A 9,976-nucleotide genomic window follows, 5' to 3' on the forward strand; every position below is an offset into this window, starting at 1 on the left:
CCAGTTACCCAAAAGGTTGCATTCAGGGATTCTTACTTCTCATCTTACCGTTTAACACTGACTGGGATAAAGTTTCAGATTCCTTCAGAAAAGAATAGAACACATTACAATGTGGGAAGCAAAATAAGTGAACGGTCATGGAATGGCAGTTTTTGGAATATTAAATCTTCCACGCAACAGCTAATTCATTGTGACATCAATATGTGTCAAACTATACTCGGAACCCTAATTTAACGTATAGCGGCCCAGAGGTTTTAAGCACCTTGATGATGATTTTTTTGCAGGAAACACATTTTACATACACAACATTTCTTGTCTGTAGTTTGACAGAAGGACAGACTTAGGACTGGGAAGATGAGGCACATAACAGCACAAATATGTAGATAACAATACACAACACTAGAACGCTCCCACTCAAGTTTTTAAACCAAATTTAGTCAGGGCGTTTAAAATTTTTAATATGAGACTGCCATGGGTCCTGTCTTTCCACATCATGGTCATAACTGCAGAAAAATCTAAATGATGCCGTCATTTTTATTTATTTAATCATATCAATAAGTTTGTTACTGGAAAACTAACCAAACAGCAACTGAAAATACAAAGTGTGCAATGATTATCCTTTTTCCAGCCCTTTAAATGCAGTTCAGTCAGTACCATATCCCTGAGAAAGTTGACTATTGAGCTATAGGGTCCTTTGGGACCATGTGGGGACAGTGCACCGTTTAGATTTTGCGGGGAGAACTACCTTATTTTCCCATTTCCTTCACAGAAAATCAAAGTTGAGAGTTTGTCATGGTAAATAAGTAAGCTATTTGGTTATATGTGTTACATATTATGTGACTTTAATAGCATTTCTTTCCGTTACACTTTCTCAGTGTCATGATGCATGTCATGAGGTGTCTCCAGTTTTAGCTTCTCTTCATTGACTCCCAGTTAAATTAAGAATAGAATTTAAGATTCTTCTCCTCACATATAAAACTCTTAAAGACCAAGTGCCATCATATCTTAAAGATCTCACTGTTAGATATTTTCCCAACAGAACACTTTGCTCTGAAGGTTTACTTGTGGTTTCTAAAAGTAGAACAGGAGGCAGAGTCTTCAGTTTTCAGGCCCCTCTCTTGTGGAACCTGCTGTCAGTAAATGCCTGGGAAGCAGACAACTTCTCTGATTTTAAGATTAGGCTCAAAACCTTTTCTGTCCTCTCAAACTCCAGCTGATTGAGGCGGATGGCCGCCCTCCCTGAGTCTGGGTCTGCCAGAGGTTTCTTCCTGTTAAAAGGGAGTCGTGTCTTTCCACAGTCGCCTCATGTACGTTCAGGACGGGAGATTTGACCGAAGAGAAGTTTCGGTGCAATCTGTTGGTTTCCTTAGCTAGGAAATAGTTTTTTGGAATTGGCTCTATATGTATGAATTGGACTAACTTTTCATTTAATTCATTGGATTTGATTGGATTATTATTACAATGAATTTGACTCTAATTGGTTTGAATTGGACTATATAATTTAAGTGACTTGAGATGACATTTGTTGTGATTTAGCGCTATATAAATAAACTGAATTGAATTCTTGAATAAACCCACAAAAGACAAGTGTACAATAATCTCAACTGAGGTGGCTTTGTGGTAAGATTCAGACATGAACAATTGTTTGGTTTTATGAGTAGACACTGTGGAACAAGTGAACATGCAAAGAGAACATACTGATCTCCTGAGGACTCAGGATTAAATATAATAAAAATCATCAAAGTCTAATCTTTCTCGAATTGTTTATGGCATCTTGGTTACCGCCTCAGCTCCGTTTTGTGTTGTTTTTTTGATAGTCTATGCTCCATTAAAGATTTGATTAAGATGAAATTAAAACTCCATGCTTTTGTTCTGCATAAAGATCTTATAAATTTTACACTTCATGCCCACCAAACTCCTTTAAGCTCTCACCTGACTTTAACCTTAAGACCACTGCTGACCTTCAACTTGATTCGTAAAAGAAGTTGAACATGAACAACCTCCCTGATCTTATGTGCTAGTGATTTGTAGTTCTTAAATCAATTTAAAGTGAAGGCACTGGCCAGATTCTTTAATCTTGGATTATTAAAAGACAACTATGTATTTATCTTAAACAGAATACCGGCACACATTCGGTTCTAGTCAGGAATAGCTACGTACACAAGAAGAAAAAGAAATAAATTGGCAGGCAAAATCTTGGTGATGGGTGAGAACAATGAAGACTGAAGTAGTCTGACAAATCTGTCTTGTTTAGTATTTGGTCTCAGATGAAGTTGTCCCTCAAATTGAACACACAGGAAACTGTCTGCAGTCCTGAAAACTTAGTTGTTCATCTTTGGCTGTGCATGATTACCTTCATTGACAATAAATTGCAATGAAAACAGCGGATCACATTGAATATAGCTGATTAAATGTTGAGTAAGGATGAGTAATAAGTCTCCTGAAATGGTCTTTATACTGGTCAACCAAAGGTAAGTAAATCTTTTGTAACAAAGTATGAGGGGCAACAAAAACCTGCTTATTGAGTTATTCTTGCCCAGTTCAGATGCAAATATACAGCTGGTGTGAGATTACATTAACAGCTCCCTGTGCATATGAATCTGATTATGGGGTTTTCTTGAATCATTTTTGACATTTTTGCATAATTACCGTGGTTTCTATAAGAAACAGGGTGAAATTATCACATTGTTCTGTCAGATCAGTGTTTTTTTTTTCTTTTTCTTTTTAAACTCATGTTCCTTATCTCATATGAACCAATATCTCATAATTAGCTGGATGTTAAAAAATTAAACAAAAAGAAAAGTAGGCGTACTCTGTGTCTTAATCAACTGAATGTTTCTATATTGTTTGATAAGTTTGCACAAGACCTTTACCACTTCTGGTTATCTTGTCTCTTAGACCGTGGGATGCCTGCAGTCTTTCACAACAGGGCAGCTGGAGGTGTAAATGCTACCAACACACACGCAGTCATGCACACACTGCTCTGTAAATCTGTAAGTAGTTATAATTGTTGTTCTTTTATCAAATCACTTCGTATGTCAAAGGTTTTTTAAATTTGAAGAAACCGTACCGTAATCTGTTTGTGTTAAAACTAAATTCTCCAACTCCTCTGCAGTTTGTTCTGAAGAATAACAGTTAGAAATGTGTCATGAATAGAAGTATACATACATGTTTATTATTAAGGGCTGTTTAGTAACTGTCAGAATCGTCCTATGGAAATGTGAGGATTTCAACTCGCTTCATTTCCTACAACAAAAAATAAAAAAAATTGTATTGACACATTTTTTTTTACCATTACTTGTACTATTTTCAGCATAAGAGGTTTAAAGAGCACGACCTACAGTCTGTGAAGTCAAACAGCCTGTATGCTCCCAGGAGGACATGAGAGGAACCGACCCTGACTTGCATATCCGAGACATGGCAGCGAGCCCCCTGGGCTGGCAGGAGCTGGCACAGCAGGAGGCTGTGGCCCTGGAGACTGTGGCCACTGAGACTGTGGCCCTGGAGACTGTGGCCACTGAGACTGTGGCCCTGGAGACTGTGGCCACTGAGACTGACTGAAACATGAATGACAGTGAGGATGTGCATGGGGGGAACCTGGAAACTAAATACTGAAGGGATGTGATTAGTGATGGAGTGCAGCTGAGGGTGTAAGCACAGTTGAATGAGTGAACTTAATGACAGGGCAACATAACAAAACCAACCAATATGACATCCTCTGCTTCAAACATATATGGCTGAATCACCAGGGTAGGGGAACTGGACTAATTAATTAACTAACCACACATTTCACGTTCTTCAGTCCTTTCCCATGCGCCAAAACTCACCAATTTTGGCAAGTTAATTTTATTAAGTATTCTTTTAGTGTAGTTGCGTCAACATGACTCTGTAGCGCCCCCTACACAATTACTAAATAGCCGTGCCATTGGGGTTAGTTTTGCGAAGGCGGACAACATTTGGTATACGCCTTCTTCATCCCCCCAGGTATTAACTCAGAAATGTACAATTTTGAGGAATGAGAGATTAGTTTTGGGGGGGATTGAGAACTGTTTAAGTTAAACTTTAAACTTTTTTTTTTCGTTTATTGTTAGATTAAATTCTTCATCTAAAACGTTCTTCAACCCTTCCATTGATCACACGTGTAGGCTACAGACATCAACTCTTTACACCTGTGTAGGAGGTTGCACTTAAACCAGCACGCCAACACCGGAAACCTTCAGATCTAGCCCCAAAACATGTTCAGTCGAGAATAAACGTGATCCTAAAAGGAGGAATTGAAACCGTTTGAATGAATTTGCTGGTGTCCGAGCAGCACATAAACCAGCACTATCGGGCCAGTATAATTATGGTTTAGGACACATTAAAGTTGTTAATCATGAGTGACGCAATAAACCTTGATGTTAATAAACCTGTCCGACTGTCTCTGATTCGGGGTCATGAACTACTCCTCCTTTCTCTCTACCTCACCTACACCAGAAACTCAAGCTCAATATAGTGATTGTAAAATAAGATGAGAGTGGAAATTAATGATTGCCAATATCTACACTGGAGTTTAGGACTATCAGTTAGGCCTATCGTTTAAGCTACACCTGCCACGTTACGACACTGGTTGCTGATACAGTCACATAAACAGAACGGACTGAAGATCAATGTCGAGGACACAATTATCAATAAGTGTGGAAATCAGGTCGGCGGTGCTGCAGCATTGCGTTGATGGCGAGGCAACAGCACTTTTGAGTCAAAGCAAGCTCTTAGAAATCTTAAGGAGTTCCAAAAGACAGAGTTGAACAATTGCGACTCTAAATACCTGTGTCGAGCTGTGAGCAAAGCAGAGACATTACAACAATGTGCGTTTGCTCGCTGGATTTCCGCAGACACTCCCTTTTCAGTGAAATAATTTCAACTTGAAGCAAAGGGGCTCTGCAACAAAACTGCGTGATTTCAACCTGCTCTTCTCGTTTAATTAATAACTCAGGGATATTTTTGGACGAGTTGTGGATAGTAAGGGGTGACAGCAACTCACGGGTAGGGTTACATTTTATTTCAGTTTTTAAAAAAATGTGTGGAGTTTGTGCAAAGTTTTGGTAGGCTATAAATGAAGAGGGGGCAAATGTATCAAATGTAGCCTAAAGACGGTAGGATTTCTCCACTTTTTTTTCCTGCTGATTACTTGATTTACAAGGCTTTGCACTCACTGGTTTATCACAAGAGTTAATAGCTTTCTCTTTTCTTACCTTTTAAACGCAAAATGCGAAACGTGTCCACTAAATTCATGTTTTCATCAGAAACTGGATCCTCAGCGAGTCTTTGTAATATATGTATGTAAAACTTTCCTCATATTGTACTATCGAAACGTTAAGGATGACATTTGCAATACAAGCCACAGGTTGTTCTTATTTATTACTTTAACATTGGTGCTGCGTTGCAGCGTCGCGCCACTGTCACAGTAACTTGCTGTTTTCGGCCTGTTGTATAGCATTTCTATTAAATGAGTTTATTGTTTTAGTGGCTTGAGACGGAGCCCGGCAAGTGCCACTGTGGGGGGCACTTTGACGGGGCCACCGTCCAAAAACATGCATGTTAGGTTAATTGGTGACTCTAAATTATCCTTATTGTCCTAATTGAGTGTGAGCGTGTGTGGTTGTTTGTTTCTATGTGGCCCTGTGATGGACTGACGGATTGACAGTATAGAAAATGGATGGATGCAGTGGCAGTTTATCACCGGTCAACTTTCTGGCAGGCAACTAGATAGGTTTTCTCAAAAGTTTTCTTGGATTATATTTAAGATACCAGTGTTTTGTATATTCAGAATTGGTTTATTTGCAGTTAGGAGATATTCTGATGACGTATTTATTCTGTGCTTACAGTTGCCAGTATTTTGTACAGATGTGTGAACTGTGTCCCCACTGTCTCTGACAAGTCTTCACACTCTACCAAAGTCAACTACCATTTTCCAGCAATGGGGTATATTTATATATATATATATATGTGTGTGTGTGTGTGCGTGTATTTATACATTACTTTGCTATTTTACAAGAATATTTGGTCTTGCAAGATGTTTTGAATGAAGTCTTTTAACCATTTAAACTCACAGTGCTGGCTTTGTTCCAGCAGATACATTTGGAGGGCAAAAGGGGTTTGGAAATGTGTCCTTTGCGTCCCAGTTATTGTCTGCATGGTGCACTTCATCATTCCAGCCGTGCAGTGAGTACCAAAATTAAGCCTCAATTTAAACTGGAAATGCATGCCATAGGCTATGTTGGCAGTTGGAGTTTTGTATCAAAAGCCTTGCAATAAAACCTTACTGTTTACACAGAATTATAGTCTACTGTTGCAATTTAAATTCTTGTGGAAAAAAAAAAAAATCTACCCTTACAAAAAAGAATAGTGAGTTTAAAGAAGCTTTATGCTCTTGTGGTGGGCAGGAATGACCTGCTGTACTAATCCTTATTGCAACAGAATTGAAGAAACTTCTGACTGAAGACACTTATCAGAATATTGCGCAGAGGGTGTGTGGTGCAATAAGTTTCAGAATCTTGTGCAACATTCTTCTTTACATATTATATGTAAATATAATTTATTAATGTTATGTTATTGTACTTGATTCATCTGTATGATCATTTTGGTGGCTGACACTTAAAAAAAATAATTAATTTATAGGTGCCTTTCGGGACAGTCAAGGTCACCATACAAAAGATGAGATAAAAAAAATTGTGATATGCTAACAATCGCATGCGTTCACCCAGTTTATATAAATGTTTGGTGAATGATGCACAGTTCATCAGGACTGCAAGCTGTATTATCCAAAGCCACCTGAGACGGCTCCAATAAAAACTGAACTTTATCACTGTCATGAATCATAGATGTTTTTGATGTCAGATTTTTTATAGGTTTCCTGCCCATGGACAAGTGTTCTTTGGAAAGTGGAAAAATGCCGAACTTTGACACCCATGTTGATGCAAGCCTTGATTTTTGGTAAGACAGTTGTACCACCAGTCTTTCTCATGATCGTGTGAACAAACAGGTGGCAATGTTTCCAGCCTCACAACAAATTCTTTGCACTGCATATGGTGTTTTACATGCACAAAACCCACAGCACAGGAAAGAAGAAATGGATGCACCAGTCTTTTGAAGCAAGTCAAACCACAGTGATTAACAGACTTGTGACACAGTATCGATTCAGATGACTAACGTCAAAAAAAAAAAAAAGTGTTGACCTTCATTTTCTTCTGAAATGTGTTCACTGGACCACAGCACACGGAATGTTTCTTTCATCAACCGTGTCGGAATTGACAACCAAAATATTCCGATCACCTCCAGACAACTGGAGATCAGAGTTGATTATTTTACGCCTATGTGGGGGAAAAAAAAAAAAAGCGCCTTTTTTAAAAAAAAAAAAATTATTTTCTGTTCTCAAGAAACCCGGCCTTTTTTTTTCTTTCACTTTTTCTTGTGGAGAGAACATCTGCGCTCTGAGGCAACAGTAACATCGTGTAGAATTCACTTGCTGGTACCACAATAAACTGTTCTGCAATTTCAGTTGTTTTTGATAGTAAAATGTATCTCTCCTCTGTAGGATTGTTCTGAGACATGAGACACAAAGTGCTTCCCCCAACCACACCTAAAGAATAAACACACACATTTTAAAGCTTGATCTATTCAAACTAACAATTTTAGAGCCTTAAACCTGCTACAAAGGCACACAGTTTTGAAAATTGTTTTCTATAATAAAAACCTAATCTTGGTTTTGCGTGTAACATTTATTCTTCTGTCAATGATGGGTGGGCTGGATGGCTGTGAAAACGCTTGTTGTTGCCTCTCAGGAAATTAAATGGACTGGAGTTTTCTTAGTCTGAAGTTGTTCCTTTCTTCATTAGGTATTCTTGCAGGTCTTTGGGTGATTAAACAGCAGGATTTTATTTTCATTAGCAGCTGTGGTGGAAAAAATAATAATGATTATCCAAGGTGAGAAACACAGCAGGTTTATAGAACAGTTCTTGTACAAGAGAGAGCAAGTCTTCAACACAGAGCACCTGTGTCAGAGTGTAACTGACTTACAGTTTCAGTGCATGTCGTATTTTACTCGAACACAGGAGAAGGAAAAAAAATATCAGACTGTGCAAGCTGACTTCTTCTTATCTCCTGATGAGCTGGACGGCCTTGTGGAGTGCACAAACCAAAATGAACAATGAAATGCAGAATTGTTTGATTGGAAACATCTTATCTCTCGAGTGCCTGGGAAACGGAGACCAAGTTTCACAAGTAACAAAATAAATATTGTACTGTAACATCTGGTGCATCTAAAAAAATAAAAGTTCCATTACAGCAGCAAATCCAGTGTCTTTGCAGAGTTTAAAAATAATCGTTTCTGTAGTCTGCATTAAATGTATTGCATGCCGTAACACTGGCAGGTAAATGCATGCATGGAGATGAAATGTCATTGACACTTTTCTTATGAGAAAAGAAATGCTGCCATAATTGAGCATCTGTTGTGGTAACATGATGAAACTGAAGACATTTGCAATAATAAAGCCGTTGATGACTCGCAACAATGTAGCCAATCCGGTCACATCACTTTCTGCGGTTTTAGGGATGTTTGTATTGTGTTTGTCGGTATGTTGCATGTCACAAAGAAGAAAAAGAAAACTTTAGATGCACTCCTATATTGTGTATTATCTATCTAATCTATAAAGATGTTCTTCCGTTTGTTTCAGGTCCAGACGTGACGTGCCAACATGCACACCTTGGAAAACTCCTATCATCTGGGAGGGAATGTTTGACCCCGACCGCTATGACCAGTTGCACAAAAAACAAGGATCATCCGTCGCTCTAACTGTGTTTGCAGTTGGAAGGTTTGTATTCATAATATACTAAGTCTGTTTAATAAATACCTAAAGACATGCTGGTCTACCACCGTTCATTGGTTTGAGAAGTTAAAGAATAGTTGGACTAACGACCATTTCCGGTAAATGTCAGCAACATACCACTTTTGTTTCCATCGCTACCAAAGGTACTTGGATGTTTACCTCGAGAACTTCCTGAACTCATCAGAGCGTCACTTCATGTTGGGCTTGCCTGTGTCGTACTACGTGTTCACGGACACACCTGAGAAGGTGCCCCACATCAAGCTCGCCCCTCAACGAAGCCTGAAAGTAATTGAAGTGAAAAAATACACCAGGTGGCAGGACATTTCCATGATGCGAATGAAGACCATATCGGATGTCATAGAGTCGGATATTCGCCACCAGTTCACGCACGTCTTCTGTTTTGATGTTGATCAGGTTTTCACTGGGAGGTTTGGCTCTGAGGCTCTGGGAGAGTCTGTTGCCCTGCTTCATGCATACTACTATCACCTTCCAAAGATGTGGTATACCTATGATTGCAACCCAAAGTCCAAGGCGTACATGACAACTGGGGATTTTTACTATCATGCTGCTGTCTTTGGAGGCTCCTGGAAGAGCGTCAAAGCCTTGACCGAGGCCTGCTACAAGAATATCATGGAGGATAAACTAAACAACGTGGAGGCGTTGTGGCATGACGAGAGTCATCTAAACAAATATTTTTGGCTGCACAAACCAAGCAGAGTTCTTTCACCTGAGTACTGCTGGGACACCAACATTGGTTCCAGAAGTGACATTCGTGCCCAACGACTGCTGTGGGCACCAAAACGGTACGATGAACTGCGCACTCCATAGTGTGCCTCGAAGTCATCTACCCCCTGTGATTAATGGCACATAAATTGCCTGACCACCGTGGTTTACTGAGGTTGACGTCACCAGGAATCTCTTTTTTCACTTGGGAGTTCATGAGCAGAAATGCTCGTGAACATTTCTCAGATTTAGCAGAACAGATGACCGGGCTTTGATTCGTAAAACTTTGGTAAAACTATGCGCTAATGCAAACATAACATTTCTAAATACAGTTACAATAAAGTTACTGAAAATAAGATTGGTTTAAATTATTTAGTTACCTAAAT

General features: G+C 39.1%; 1 protein-coding gene across 3 annotated transcripts; it reads left to right on the top strand.

Annotated features, from left to right (window-relative positions):
- Nucleotides 1-4,876: 4,876 nt before the first annotated feature.
- LOC140303251 (alpha-1,3-galactosyltransferase 2-like) lies at nucleotides 4,877-9,976 on the top strand. 3 transcript variants are annotated; one of them, XM_072381936.1, is made up of 6 exons: nucleotides 4,877-5,025; nucleotides 5,868-5,964; nucleotides 6,112-6,204; nucleotides 6,880-6,975; nucleotides 8,715-8,852; nucleotides 9,011-9,976. In XM_072381936.1, exons 2-6 carry the CDS (start codon nucleotides 5,960-5,962, stop codon nucleotides 9,693-9,695), a joined length of 1,017 nt encoding a protein of 338 aa, XP_072238037.1. In that variant the 5' UTR covers nucleotides 4,877-5,025; nucleotides 5,868-5,959; the 3' UTR covers nucleotides 9,696-9,976. The 3 variants fall into 3 exon arrangements, with proteins under 3 accessions (XP_072238037.1, XP_072238038.1, XP_072238039.1); XM_072381937.1 differs by having other exon boundaries at nucleotides 6,115-6,204; XM_072381938.1 differs by lacking the exons at nucleotides 4,877-5,025; nucleotides 5,868-5,964 and having other exon boundaries at nucleotides 6,123-6,204; nucleotides 6,891-6,975.

The sequence above is a fragment of the Leuresthes tenuis genome, unplaced genomic scaffold (assembly GCF_036924035.1).
Source record: "Leuresthes tenuis unplaced genomic scaffold, fLeuTen1.0.hap1 SCAF_3, whole genome shotgun sequence".
In the NCBI taxonomy this organism is placed as follows: domain Eukaryota; kingdom Metazoa; phylum Chordata; class Actinopteri; order Atheriniformes; family Atherinopsidae; genus Leuresthes; species Leuresthes tenuis.

Excerpts from the sequence above, each read along its gene's own strand:
- LOC140303251 (XM_072381936.1), top strand. Across the intron at positions 6,205-6,879 it reads TTCATCATTCCAGCCGTGCA|ATTTTTTATAGGTTTCCTGC; the intron begins GTGAGTACCAAA and ends TTTTGATGTCAG. Across the intron at positions 8,853-9,010 it reads ACTGTGTTTGCAGTTGGAAG|GTACTTGGATGTTTACCTCG; the intron begins GTTTGTATTCAT and ends TCGCTACCAAAG.